Source organism: Falco punctatus (assembly GCF_963210335.1).
Source record: "Falco punctatus genome assembly, chromosome: 2".
NCBI lineage: Eukaryota > Metazoa > Chordata > Aves > Falconiformes > Falconidae > Falco > Falco punctatus.
The window spans coordinates 20,217,610-20,233,424 of NC_137581.1; the positions used below are offsets into that span (position 1 = coordinate 20,217,610).

Here is a 15,815-nt window from a genome sequence, read left to right on the forward strand (position 1 = left end):
TCTTTTCTTTCATTGCTCCAATGAGATGGCTATTCCAGAATACATCTTTCACGCTAGCAATAGACAATACAGGCTTACTACAACTCTTGCATTATGAATGGTGGCAGCATTGTCCAAGACTGCATTTAGCGATGTGACACATTCTAAGTTATGCTACAACAGCACAAGAACTCTTGAAAAGCGATCTCTCTTGATGCAGTTCTCACAACCTGGTGATTTAAATAACATGCCTCTTGGTGATGGTCACTGTAGAGTTAAGGCACACTTACGCTACTTCCTTTTTTGGGAGGTACAAGAATCCTGCTAAAGATTACATACAAATGCTGCAGATTACTGTTATGCTGCAGGGCATACTGAGAATCAATACTATCTTGCCAGGGGAAATACCAAATATAGGAAAAAAGATTTATCCGAGGATACAATGGATCATTTTACTCTATGCTTCCAGTATTAAATTTATGTCCATTGCTTTGCCGTATGTACTGTCAAGATTTGGAAAGAAGATACCGAAAGGATACCAACTGATCAATCAACACAGCAATTCTTACATTCTTATGTAATGTGCTATCTATTTAGAAACCACAGCCAAGTTAAGTTTCACTGCCCATGAGCTAACAGCCAACAATTACTTTTAAACCAGGCTTATTAAGGAAGGTTCATGCCATAACACAATAAACATGGTGCTGCAAGCCCCAACAGTTACTGAATCTTCATCAGCTAAGACCCGCATTTCTCAAGGACGATTAAAGCCATTCCAACTCCTGTGAAAACAGGTTGCTACATTGAGGAGGAAGACCCAAGCTGGTGCTGTAATTCTTACAGCAAAATGAAACGTCCAATGGTAGAAAACAAGACGACAGTATCAAGTGGAACAGAAGTTATGTAAAGATTTGAAATACTGCCATGTTAACAACATTCAGGGTGGTTCAGACTAAAGGTCCATCTGATCTCCAGGTGCGGCCAGAACTTGTTTAACAGATACCTGTAGTATCTAAAGTAGGCCAAACAGCAGAAAACATTGTTCAACTTAAGTAGCAGTATGGCTTACTTAGCTGTTTCAATGAACACTTACTTACTAGCACCTACAGACTAAATCACTTCCCATTATACAGAGGCATGAATGAAAGCTGGAACTCCCAAGGCTCTACATCTTGTTTGTGTATATCTGTCCTGGTTTCAGCTGGGATAGAGTAAATTTTCTTCTTAGTAGCTGGTGCAGGGGTGGTTTGAATTTGGTGTGAGAAAAATGTCGGTAACACACTGATGTTCTTAGTTGTTGATGGGTAATGTTTATAGTAAGTCAAGGACTTTTCAGTTTCTCAGGCCCTGCCAGTCAGAGGGCTGGAGGGGCACAAGAAATTGGGAGGGGACACAGCCAGGACAGCTGACCCAAACTGGCCAAAGAAATATTCCATACCTAACATAGGACAGTGTGTTCAGTATATAAACTGGGGGGGGGGGGGGGGGGGAGGCGGTTGGCTGGGGACTGCTGATCATTGCTTGGGGACTGGCTGGGCATCGGTCAGCAGGTGCTGAGCGACTGCACTGTGTGTCACTTGTTTACTTGCCTCTCTTCCCTTTGGATTTCATTTCTCTCTCCTTCTCCCTCTTTTTCATTATAACTGTTATTATTATTGTTCTTTCATTTTTATTTTATATCAATTATTAAATTTTTCTTATCTCAACCCCCGAGTTTTACATTCCTTTCCAATTTTCCTCCCCATCCCTCTGGGTGAGGTGGGAGTGAGCGAGCGGCTGCGTGGCACTTAATTACCAGCCAGCGTTAAACCACAATAACATCTAGTTCCACCAGACTTCACTTTCAAACTGCAACCAGATCAGTATTTAGGAATACACAGAGGTTTGCAGAGAACAAGACTAAAATTCAAAGGAAACTACCACTGCACCACACAAGAGCATTTCCTTTCTATTTAAGATTACAGCTTAGGAAAAAAAAGTGTTCACACATTATTTGAATTCTTACAAATCTCAAATCCTCTTCCAAAAGCTTTTATAAGATACAATAATTTGACTCCAGTCTTGGTCCTGTAGGCATACGCACTAAATTCCTTTTTGGACCCCTGCCAAATCACTTCAGTGATTAATAGGAGTGCAGTATTTATTTTTAATCCATGGCACCTTCCATAAAGACAATGTAACTGGTATTCTGCGATGTGAACCAAGGAATAACCAGTTTTAAATAAGTTTAATTTTTGAACAGAATCAAGACAACAGAAACACACAGATATTGCCTTCTGACTGTCAGACCAGAAAAGCTAATCAAATCCTTTACAGTGGATTTGAAAGCAACATCAAGATTCATGCAGTATAACTTAGCAGCAGTTTCAAAGGCTTTTAAGAAAAAAAAGTTTATAAGCCAGCTTAAAAATTTGGTTCTTGGAAAGTTTGCTGAGCATCTTAAAGATGATCTTGCTATTAAAAGAGGCACTGTAATGTTTTAACTGCAAGTGCTGTCTCAACCCTCTATTAAATAGAGAATGTGATTATTTCTACAACATTCTTCGAGCCCATTTTTTGGACTGAGCACTCTTCTATCTTTTTTTCTTCTCTCCCTCACTAAGACTGTTTTTTCTTCTGATTTCTATTTTCTCCTCTACTTTCCATCTCCATCTTTCTCTGGACTTTCATAATCAGCACACATCACAAATGTCAAAATGGGAGCAGTGGTACCTGCCTAAAAAGGAGATGCCATTTCTTCTCTCAGCTAACAAATACTAGAGTGTGTAATAGGTTTTCTTTGATCTGAAGAAAAAGTATATGACCATGCTCTTTTATGGGGCATTGGTTGAGCATGCACATTCCTAGATGATGGGGCATTTACCTGCCCCCTCCTCCTCTGAGGGAGAAAATTAGGACAGATCAGATCTCTGCACAAAAATTCAACAGAGCTCAGACCTCTTCACCATTTGGCTCTGCACTAAAACATGTTACACTTCTCCTCTCCCCTGCACCAACCAGACAGACCATCAACCCATAACTGAATTAGCTTTGCCTTTTATATAAAATACTTCAAAACTTTAATGAAGAGCAACAGCAGCTTCTGTATGTAAGCATCTGTTAGCAGGGGCGACCAAGAGCACTAATGGAAGAAAACATAGATCAAGGATATATAAGGAGATCTGTCTCTCTGATTATATATATATATATAAGGCTTGTAAGTTTTACATTTTTCTCTCCTCACAAAGACTTCACTTATCACCCTGTAGAAGTCAGCTGAAATAAAGGGCCTGACATTAAAAGGATATAATTTGGAGGAAGGAAGTTCCAGCTTAAGACCTGATTGGCTAGTGCAAGATAACGCTGAAACACTGAAGACATCTGAGCACTGAGGTTTTCGCGTCTGCTGAATTCCTGAAGTACCTCTACTGTGAGCATGAAGATCTGCCGCAGATCGTCCTCCTATAGTCAGGACGAACATAATATATTAATAGAGTCTCTCAGTCACTAAAATGTTGATTAAAAATAAATACTTTTCTAAAGAGAAATTAATTTTCTGTTTTCACCCCTTTTTCATTAAAACACAGAAAATATTCTGAAGTTGTCAGTCGGAACACACCCCGCACTTTTGCCAGAATATTGTGTATGTAAAGAATAAGAAAAGTTTTAAAACCCACCTTTCTCATATATGCTAGTCATTAAAAGAAAAACTTAACAATATGTTTTTAACAGCTGGTGGAGGAGAGAGTTGGTCTTTGGCATGAAAAAAAGGTTGGTAAGTTGTTCCACAACAGTTTAAAGCAATGCCTTCAAAAACATTTCTGCCCGGCCAAACAATACATCTGAGACAACCAGACTACACCATCTGCAATAATATTTTTAAATACATAGCTCTCCTTGGCTTTAAACCAAAGCTATATTTAAGACTATCATTGTTCCACAGAGTATTCGTTTTGTTTGCAATTGGTAGCCAAGGAATTAAAAGAGTCCAACCACATAAAGATCTGTAGCTCTACATTCATAAAATGGGCAAAAGGGGACCGCACCTTTTTGATAAAAAGTTTTTTAAAAATACATTATCAGCTTTCCTGAAGTAGCCAGTATCTGCATTTATAATATAATATTTGTCCTATTAAATGCTGATAGGCACACACTGTACCTGAATGCACTTGGCACAACAAAGTACTTATGCTTCTCAATATTTAAATTTTGGAAAGACAGGTAGCAGATATTGATACAGAACTAGTTTACCTGAAATATACGTTTACAGTTACCATGGAACTCCATGCTTAGTCCAATGTTGCTGGTTTTACTTGAACTTGAGAACTCGCTCAACAACGCCGTTAAAATGGAACAGGCCAAAGTTTGCTATAAAAAAAAAAGGGGGAATAATATAACTAAGAGATGTCCAATAACGTAATACCACCTACGTTGTTCTTAAATTTTTTATTAGCATTTTTCTACGACTATTACTTCAGTTTCTTCTAACACAAACTAGAACAAGTCAAACTTTCAGGAGTATCTTGGGTGAACCATCTCTGGAATCATCAAGGCTCCATCCATACAAAAGAAATTAAAGTATCCGAGCAATATAAATGCTAGCACCTGTGCGATCATCACTACAAAATGGAAATAAACTTAACTGCAATCCATTCCCCAGCCTTGCTGCTTACTTGCTCTCCCTGTGCACAGGGCTTTCCAGGTATTAGTTTCATGGAAGATTCAGTTTCCACTTATTTCTGTTGATCTAATAGTTCAGGTCACTCTGAAGTTTGTTTTGGCCCTTCTTTGCATTTGCTACACTTACCATGTTGATATTTGATCATGATTAAAAGTATACCACCAAAAGTGAGAAAAACTAGTCAAAACCACCTGTTTTATGTCAACACACCATCTATTACATCTTTTCCTTCTCCCCCACCAAAATAAACAAAAAAGAATACACAGAAAGCTCTGATGCTTGAAAGCTTTTAGATACTTCCCTCCAAAGCACAGCATCCACAAGCCTCAGAAATAACCTTTAAAACTACTCTGTTAGAACAACATCTTTGAAGCAATATAAAAATTGCTGAGAAAAAGGCCCATTAATGTTAAAGAGACAGATCCATGAAGATTGAAGGTTTAAGTATCTTTTTCTTTCTCAAAATTTAAGGTAAGGTAAATCAAATGCTTATCCAGAAACGCAGCTTACAATCCAACTTTCCTTTATGAAACACACTGCTCCAGCCTTTGTTGCTAGTTTTTGTACTAAAAAAAAAGCTTTTTTTCCTGATGCCAAAGTCCAGTAACCATCATCACCAGTTGTAATGTATTTTTTTTTTTACTAATCATTACACACAAAGGGCAGTAAATATCATACAGTGGAGATGCAAGTCGTACTTTAGAAGTGTGCCATATACCACTGTAACAAGCACAACAGCAAGTTTATACCATTGAAATGAAAACGCTTTTTGTTAAAGAGATGTTCTTAACAAAAAACTTCAAAATTACTGGCTATCCTCCCAGACTGTTTGGAGCCAAGGTGCCAGGGATGGACAGAGGGATAGGAATTGTTAAAGGGTCATGCATGCCAGCAAGTGTCCAGGGGTTAAACAGAAATATGCACACTACCTCTGAACACCCGAAAGATTAAAGTGGAGATGATACTATTTATGCAAGCTCATACAACAGCTGAGACCAGTGCCATCCACCCACCAACTGCAACATCTTTGTTCAGAAATGCCTCTGAAGTCAGTACCTTGACCCCCCAGACAACTAGTTATCTTAGCCAGTATACACTAAATTAACATTCTTACTTGCCAAATAAGTCCCAGACCGATCAAACATAGTGGCTTTGTGATAGTATATGAGTTTTCTCTTCTACTGTATAATAAAGCTGTACAGCAGACCAGCATATTGCTGATCGGTTGATAAATCCAAGCTTTCCCATTTTAAAGCAATAACTATTTATTTCAAGTGGACTATTTCTCATCTACAGTCACCACTGTCACATGTCACATATGATAAAAGCAATGTTTAGCCAGCGAAAAACAGCATCACACTTTACTCCCATAAAAGTGCAATTTTGTCAGTTCTATATTAGACTTAGAAATATTTCCAATTAGCTCAAACATTTCAGTATTTTATTTCCAAATTTCTGTGTAAGCTATTTACACAATAATTAATTATTTAAAGGAAACCCAGATTTGATCCAATATAAAAAAAACCCCTCAGTGCAGGCTAGCACTGAGTTTTAAATCCAACATTAGAAGTTCCATATGAAAATAATTAATCTGAGTGGGGAAAAAAGCCAAACTATAAAAAAACAAAAAATCTGAATTTGGATCTAAAACAATGCTTCAGGTAAGAATACATGTTTTTTAAAGGAATACTGCAAAGTTGCCAGAGCACACTGCCCAATTTCATTATGTGCCAGGAGATGCAGAAGTCTCACAAGGCTCTCTTAATACTTTTAAAACACAGGCTTTTATTTGATGCTTGAATTACTGACACACTGATACTTTTCAGCTCGGAGAAGCCATGATGGAAGGACATCATTAGTTGCAATTACAGATCTGTACAGTTTGATGCTCTATAGCATACCACAATTACTGTGTGGTATTAATGACTACAGTAGTACAACAGCCTGGCTAAAGCTAAGCTGCTTCTGCTTTATCATGAAAAGGCCTTCACACCACGCCACCATCCAGATGACCACAGGACAGGCAGCGCAGTGATGCAGACTACCTATCACTTGCAGTTGGTTGCCTATTACTGGAGAATAAATCAGTAAGGTTGAATGACAGGTAAGGAGCAATAAGAAAAAAAAAATGTTTGTTTCCACTGTGATTACAAATAATTAGTATCAGCTGAAAGAACAGATATTTTCTCCTTCCATTTTCTCTACTTTGTTTATATGGTACATAATAATTCATGCTTTCTGTCTGGATAGTAATGTGCTATTGCATGGTAAGACTGTGTTCCAGATTTTTTTTTGCGTGCTTTACTTCTGATTTCAAGGAGAAATTTAAAAGAAAGGTTAAATTTTATGACTGATGGTAAAGAAATCTCTTCAAAGATGTAAAGGGCAATGGATGCAGCTAGGCCAACGGAATCTGCTCAGACCCTGCTAAAGCAGCTTGAACAGTGACCTGTCCCCCTGACTTTAACGAGAGCTATTCCAGCTAGTTTTGTCATCAGTACCTGCTCTGAGCATGAAAGCAGCATAATGTTACTAGAGATTTACACACTTTATTCTCCCCAATAGCCTAGCTCACAAGGAACATCAGGCCACACTACATCCCTTTGCTTTCCTCCTTCTCACTGAATTTCCAGGATCCCACCAGTTCCTTCTCATCTTGGTGTTTCAGTACCTGGGGTGCAAATCCTGCCCCATTCCCTCACCATCCCAAGTGTGCTGTGTGCATTACAGGCACATCCATGTCCTCCTGTGACTATCTACACCTGCGCTTACCCCTTGAGTCCATGACAAATTGTAAGTACTCCCACATATCCGGGTCAGCAGAGCAGGAGAAGACCAAAGGTAAGATACTGGCCACTAATTTACCGCAACAACAGGCTGAGGGGAGATTGCTTGAGATTAGCGTCCTAGAAGGCAGGTGCCAGCCCCCGGGAGTTTAGCTGACAAGAGCAGAGGAACAGATCAAGACCTGCAACCTGCCCTTGCAATGTCAAGCATTTGCATAAAGCTGCACACAAAACCACTACTGCTTCCCAAACCTGCCATAAGACCATCGGAATTTTTAGATTGTGGTGCATAGCAGCAAGATTGTTAATATTCATATGAAAATGGCAAACTAATTGGCTCAAAAGAACATGTGCCCTGCCATCTATTGAACTCTTCTGAATACACAGTAATACTTCAGAAATTCTGGAACAAAGCTTTAAACTTTAAGAAAAGTAAGATTTTACTTTAAGAAAAGTAACTTTACAGAAGGTTAACTACTAATACTTTAAAATCCATTTTTTTAAATTTACACGTGTTTGGTTTCAAGACATTAAGTACTTCAACACAAATGTAGGCTACTAGAAGAAAGATTTCAAAAACATAGAAACAACAACTTCAGGTAAACCAATACAGTTGTGCTCTGTGAAATAAAAATTACTTCCTCTTACACAATCAAATTGAATGCACATAATACATAAAAACTTCTAGGGTGAAAGTGGGTTTTTTTGTTGTTTTGTAGTGTGCTTTTTTAAAGGTTTTTGCCATGCCACAGAAGAGATTAACAATCCAATTTAGTAATACCATACAGTAATAAGTAGAAAATGCACGTGACTCTGGGCATCATATTAACAGTCAGATCTGAATGTCTATTGCGCAGTAATGCCATTAACTTCATACCAGTAAGAGTACACCTCTGAACCTAGTTTGACTCACTCGCTAGCAATTTCACCAGTTCTGCCACAAGTACATACCCAAACAATAACCCCATCTAACAAAATAAAATACTTCTCTTGCCGAGAGCAGACTGCCTCTGAGAATAGCTTGGCACTCACCCCAGTTAGCTTTATTACCAGGAATAAACTTTATGAAAGATCGCTATACATAAAATAGACTCTCAGCTGCTCAAACAGAAGATCAATGGGACTTGTGATAAGAGATTAACTTGGCAATCAGACACCCAGTAGTAACATCGTTTTAGTGGTTTTCTTTTCAAATTACTCTAATAAAACACAGACCATGCACCATTTTAACAGCAAACAACATTTATATGTTGTTCATAAAACTCAGATGCAGAAGGTAAATGCAACTTATTCCTCCAAATGGAATGTCCCCTATAACAAAAGTTAAAGCCATAGTGTTTGAAGGGATTTCACACTTGTGCCTGGACTGCCCATGGAATAAGTGAACTGCTTCATTTGGGGGTAGTTAGGTTACAAAGCATCTGAAAGGAAGAGTTCAAGTACAGCTTAGGAAAAAATGGACATGTGGTACAGCAGCTCTGAGGCAGAAAAACCAACAGAGAAAGCAGAATTAACTACCAACACCAAAAATGTTTCCTCTGATTTGAAATTCAGACCAGATATACAGCTAGGTTGTCAGAGGTTTGATTAAATCATTCATTTTACTACAAAACCTGAAGTATCATGCAATGCCCTGCCCCACCCCCCCGCCTTCTGCAACTGTCATTTAAACCTACAGAAAAAATGAGTAAATACATTGAAAAGAATAAAGGTCTTGCCTGAACAGAGCAAATCATACCATCTACCTTGTTACGTTAAGATCACTGCCAGGCTGAATATGCATTTAGAGTACTTCTTGTCTCCATCCATATAATGTAAACTCTGTTACTGAAACCAAGAAGCATTTAATAAAATCCTAAACCACCTAATTTAACTTGCACAAGAGCAGGAAGAATCAATGAGTAAATCTATCAAAGGCAGAATTTGCTGTGCTGCTCCTAGGTGATAAAATTCTGTAGTAAGAGTGTGTCAAAAGCAATTTTACCAAGTGATTTTTTTAATGAAAGGCTTCCTTCTCTAACTTCTTTGAATAAGTACAACTGTATTTGCTAACATTTTTGGGGTATCTAAATTTACTAAATCTAAACTCCAAATGGAAAGGTTAACAGGATGGCCACAGGACCAAAAGAAATACTATTATGTACACAGAGTAACTGGGGGCCACTCACACTTTTCAACTCGTGAGTACTGCAATGGAGGGGTAGGGACAACATCCCAGGAATTGAAAGTTCCCAACCAAAGAAAACTAATATATGTTCTGAAGAAATATATTCAAGCACCAGGAAGAACCCACTGGATTTTATCTGTTTGCTCCTTCCCAAATGAGCCAACTGGTGGAAAAAAGCTGTAGAGCAGGGACAGGATGATAGGAATAGGACCCACAGCTGCAGCTTTGTGCTGTCAGCAATAAAGGACTGGCTAGGCAATGCACCCCTTTCCTTCCATTCCCCCTCCGCCACTCTGCAAAGACAGACAAGCATCACCAGATTAACACAGCACCTACAGTAGCATAACAGGCAAGAGACCCTGCTTCCCTTCCCTGGGGGGAACCAGGCAAACCAAGCAAGGGAAACCCCCAAGGCTGAGCTGAGAAAGAGAAAACCAATTCCTCTGCGAATCACTGGGGGCCACAGGAAGATGATCTTGTGGCATGTGAAGCATGTAGTCTTTGGCCAAAGAGAGAAGGGAAGTAGCAGCCTCTACTAATAATGGAAGAGGTCCAGGCAGAGGTTGCTGGAGCACAGGGTGCAAGACATGCGTTTGTTTCTCTGGGGACAGGTGAAGCTGTGAAGCAAAAATCAGGAGGAGGGAAAAAAAAACAAACCGAAACTCATCCAAAAAAAGTGATGGTCTGAAAACCATTTATCTGAAGGAAACATATCCTTCTCCAGGTTCTTGTCTGAAAGGCACCAGTTGAGTCTTCATCCCTACATTAGCTGCATGAACAAATCCAAGACCTTCAATTAAATTCAAAATAATGAATAGTAAGGCTAGCTATGCAGCTCACCATCAGCATCGCCCAGCTTTAAACATACATCACCCTGACAAGTGCTCTTTGACAGGCAGGTGTCCCTTCTCCCCCCCCTTTTCCCAGTACTCATTCCCAGTGCCTTCTTGCCTGCTTCTACCTGCCACACTGCCAGCTATGCCAAATGAGCTGCATTACACGGCTGTGCTCCACAGCAGATCTGTTTAAAGGGCGGGGGGGAGAAGAGGTAAGGAGGGAGAAGGCTGGTTGTTTTTAAGTAGACTCCCACACAGATCTAGTTTATTATGGAATGTATATATTCAGAAGGGCAGTACTTCTGAGAGGAAGAGTGACTAAAGACCCAGCTGCTAGGGTCAATAAATTTCTTAAAGAGGCTTTTCCCTTCAAGCCTGTTTATTTGCGTGCCACCACAGTAATAAAAGAACTATAGGTGTAACACAGGGAAAGGCATAATCTCTTACTTCTCAGTGAGTCTCTGAAGCCTACAGGTGAGGGCCTCCACACCTGCACAGCTCATGAGGCAGGAGAATTGAGGAAATGAAGAGTCCTTGGATGCCATGCATAGAAAAGGTGGCACACATCTCTCCGCTGGATCACAGCTCCTCACTTCCCAGCCTGGTCTTTGAAATTGTAGCTCTATTGTGAATGATAATACTGGAAGCTACCAATTTCTAATAGTGAAGTTATTAAGCAACTAAGCTGCATTCTTGCTGTACTGCATTTTCGGTAAAGTAGGCTCTCTTTCAGCTCTCTTTCAAGGAAACAGAACAAAAAAATTGCGAACTTTTAAAAGGCATCCTTGTTAATACAGCTACTAAAAAATACTTATGTTTTAAAGTTCTCTCACATTTTTGAGTTTTAACCTCATATTTGAAGTAGTTTCTGGATCCCTAAAATTCCAAGCCAATTTTTAACACACTAACTTAGGCATTTATAGAGCACTTGTCAGCATGAAGGAAACAGCTTAAACATCCTGGTTTACCATCTGTTTTTCATACTCAAAATGTCTCAAGGGCAGTAAGGTTCATAGGACAAGGTAATAATTTTATTAGACCAGAAGATACAGCTGAGGGTAGAGGGGGGGAAATAATATGTATGTTTTTGTCAAAATGAGAGTCTTTCCAACTCCTACCCTACCACATGAGACAGCAACACCTAGACAGAGATCCAGAAGTAAAATTCCTCTTAAAGAACAGAAATAAGAACCATGAATATTAAATAAATGTGACTAGTTAACTATGCAGCATTATTGGTCTTTATTATTCATTTCAATAGAGATGAATGCCTAAAGTTCCACTTATTAATATTCCCTACCATTCACATGAAACCCACCCACAGCACATTCCTCAGCAGTTTCAGGTAACCTGGAGCATCTCAGTCTCCTCTCTAGCCCAACCATGAACACTGGGAACCAGAACAACAGATCTACAGATTTTAAGAGAGAAGGAACTGTTAGGACTCCGGAGCTTTTCCAGTAAGTTTTGACAAGTCTTCTTGCATATACAGAAAAATTTAGGCTTCATGTATGGAGCTTTGTATTAGAATACATTCTACTCTGCACTCATGATATTAAACACAGCTTCTGTTGCTTCCCAGTCCCATGTCAGGTCTACAGCAGTTGGACCCCTCTGCATCTGCCTGCCTGTATTCTGTAAGGAATCAAAGTGTGACCCGTATCTTAGCCCAGTTTTAAACAAAGTCCATCTGATTGTGTTCACGTGCAGACCAGCTCCTCCTCCTGGGAATCAATCATCTTAGCTGCCAGGATTGCTGTCCTTCTGGCAGGGATGAAGGACAAACAAAATACTTCAGCTATGCAATTTAACACAAAAAGGCCAAGAAATTGAAGGCATTTACAGCTGAGAACTTGGCCCAAACAGTTCTCCAAAATCTTGAAATCAGCAACAGAAAACATGTATTTTTCTGCATTTTAAGAGCATTTTAAGATCTTCCTATGACACTGCGTCTACTGCCAGAACCTCTGTTCTCCACCAGAGATGAAAGTTTTGAAAAGAAGTCCTGAAATTGCTATTGGAGGAAGATTACAGACTCCCCTTCATGAGCAGGAGGATGGCTTGTATCAATGTTACAGGAGGAGCCAGGAAAAACAAAACCAGGAGCTCCAAAGCTAATCCTTTTCCTCCCGGAGGATTACTACCCTAACTTATTTATAAGTTAATAGGCAGCCAGACCCTCTGCAGTTTGCTTTCCCTTCTCAGACAGAGTTTTCTTCCACAAGATCCATAAAGGTCCATACTGCAGAGAAACAGCAGCAGGAGCCAAAGCTCCAGGTTCAAATCCTGGCTCTAACCACACATCCTTCCCATCCCTCTAATATTACCTCTCCTTAGTGCCCCGTTACTTCCTTAACACGTACACAGTGTTCCACTATTAAGAGAGATTACTCGATACTAAAGTCATCTTTTTCACCTCCTGCCCACTTTCTTCCTCTCATCACTACTTCTCTCCTCTTCCTTCCAATCTCCTTTTCATTTTTTCATTCTCAACAGTTCACCTATTAGTCTTGACCATCTGCCACAACATTATTCATGTACCTTCAAGTTCCATCCTCAAAATACACCCATTTCTAAAGGTATTTTTAACTATCACTGAAGAAGTTATGGTATCAAGCATATCAAATACTGCAAAAGGACACATACAAAAGACTCACGACCATCTACAGTCACTGCTGTCCTTATTAAACCAACCTTCAGGACCTGACCCTGACAAGATGTTACTGAAGAGTCCCAAAGATTTCATGCAGCATGAGTGCTTAACAAACACAAAGCTATTACAGATGTCTGACAGGAACTGGATGAAGAGTTGCAAGGAATGGAAAAGATTAAGTATCTACTTCATTTTTGTAAGATAAAGAAGGGTCAGAGTCAGCAGAGAGGAGAAAGCAAGCAGGAAGAGGCAAGAGACCATTTCGCTTCTTAAAAAAGGATTTTCTCTCAATTACAAACTGCTGTAGAAAGCCATTATCAACAGGTAAGAGCCACATTTGTGAGCCTTAAACATTTTTAAATATGAAGTGATCTGCTGCTGACTCCATATGTTACTTCCCAGCTGCTGGAGTGAACCTCAGGTAGGAGGACATAAATGGGTGAGCAGCAGGTAAAAGGAAACAGAGAGCAAAAGTCTGGGAAGGATACAGAAAGTGACCAAGAGACTCAACAGAGAATTAGGAGTCACAAAAGATGAGAAGACTTCTGAAGCTTGAGTGTACAAGGCTGGAGGCAAGGGTGTACATCACATCACAGGAAAGATGCGTCAACAAAAAGTAGGAGTCAGGGAGGAACAGAGGGCTGAAAAACATCTGCTGATGTCTCCCAGCACTCAAACCCCAGCCTCCTCCCTGACTTGGATGGAGGCGTGTTTTTATAACTGATACAAATAACTGTCCAGTGAAGTGCAGAAACATCTGTGACGCTGCATGGCACCATCCTGAATCTTGAAAGCAGTACCACTCCCTTAGCTTCACACCATACGCTGAAGCACCCTTAGCTGAGACTCCACAAGGCAGCTGCACTATCGTGGTTCCCCATGGCCTGATGGGCGAGGCTGACCGCTACAGGGACATGAATAAAAGAACACCCATCCGTATTTGAAAAGATAGGTGGATAGTTCATTGTATGAGTTATTTCATACAACCTTTCAAAATTATTATACACTTATACAAGAGGCATGCCCTGAACCCAACTCAGAGCTCAGTTGTGACATGCTAACACACAGCTTTATTATGGCTTATTATTGCGTATACCAAGTCCTGGGTCACATGAAGCTGTGCCAGTACCAAAGTTTCTCTTGCAGCAAAGTCTCAGAAAATTACAAGAACACTTATGAATGAGAACTATAACATAAAACCTCATACATATAAGGGAGCATGTGTTTATAAGCAGCTTGCCAAAGACTAACAAACGTATACTGTGCCTTACAGAAAAGATGTTCCAGCAGCATCACGTGTCTACTGATTTTTTGCTAGTAAGTCAATACCAGAATAGAAAACACCATTATATACTCAAGACATTTTCAATACCATTTGTAAAACTTGAGCACAAATACTTTGGAGAAACTATGGAGAAAGTACTTGTGAAGAGACATGGATAAACGGAAATAAAAACGTGAGCCAAACTTGGTCTTTGTATGGTGGCAGCAAGCAGAACGTGGAGGAGAGTGAAATATTGCCCCTTCCCCCAGCCAGAGCTCCTCTGCAACAAGCTGTTCTGCAGCAAGCCTGGGATGATATCCTCGGAGCTGGCAGCCTTAGGTGGCTGAATGCTGTGGTCAGCGTAGTGTGTCCGTGTACTAGTGCATGCACAGAATACAACTGTGTAAGTTGGACTGTGCAAGAGCTGGTTCAAAGCGAACTTCTCCGTCAACATCCAGGTTTCCATTTACTCCATTCTTGTATCTTTACAGAAAAATCGTACTACATAAGCATACACACTGGCATCCATAAAACCTGAAAACCTCAGTTGTAACTCCATTTTAATAACAAGGCTATGTTTCCTGGAAAAAAGCAGGAACTCAGCACTGTTCTAAATAAATACCCATTTCCACCCAAATTACACACAACGAAAAGGCTAAAATGCTCTCCTTAAGTTAAATAACTCTGAAATCAAGGTTTACAAGTGTAACTAAAATTTCCACACCCTGGAGGGATATCACTGTGCTCAGAGGTGACACACTATTTTTAGGACTATGACACGAGCTGCATTACTACTAGCACACTTTGATCGAATTTTCAGTTAAACTTTTGCCACTTACATCTAGTACAACTGGTGCTCTAAATGCTCAGCAACGTTATGAGCCAGTTCCCCCAAGGTTTTTGTTTGAGAAAAGCTTCAGTTAAAGTTTCAGCATGGAATATACATACTCTTCAATCTTCATTTGCTAGGAGAAAAATCACCTCTCTTTAATCTCTAGTTGCATGCCTCTATTATGACCTATTCTAAACTTATCTCCTGGCATAGCAAACGGAATCTCACTAAATGCATAGATAGATATTGGACACCTTGTTTCCACTTTGAGCTCAGTATGGAAGGTAACACTTACCCCTAGTAGTATGACATTAAATCTAGAGTAAGTTTTGTATTTCCATTCCAGGTTTTACTTCCTCACACCCCTTTCTCTCCACCTACCCGTCACCCAGAGAACAGCAGAGACCTATCTCTCTTGCTCCATAGCCCATTCCAACAGCTGAGCCACAGGAGGGTACAGCATTGCACAGATGAAAGGGGAACAGCGTGTAACAAACCTGCTAGCTAACAGAAAACCCATTTTAGAGCATGCTGTTTTATTAAAGAAATCCAGAGAAACAAAACCCACAATGCTCATGGCACCTAAAGCAGCTATTCAAAGAAACCTATTCCCTAAAAAATATGATGTAATTGTGTAC

The 15,815-nt window shown here is 39.8% G+C and overlaps 1 protein-coding gene across 1 annotated transcript in view; it reads right to left on the bottom strand.

Annotated features, from left to right (window-relative positions):
• XPO4 (exportin 4) overlaps positions 1-15,815 on the bottom strand; it is an 81,921-nt gene that overhangs the window by 38,062 nt on the left and 28,044 nt on the right. Inside the window, exons 5-6 of the mRNA XM_080374604.1 lie at positions 4,210-4,326; positions 3,267-3,420 (exon numbers count right to left, since the gene is read on the bottom strand). Of these exons, the coding sequence (XP_080230730.1) occupies positions 3,267-3,420; positions 4,210-4,326 (271 nt within the window). The remainder of the gene's footprint in view (positions 1-3,266; positions 3,421-4,209; positions 4,327-15,815) is intronic.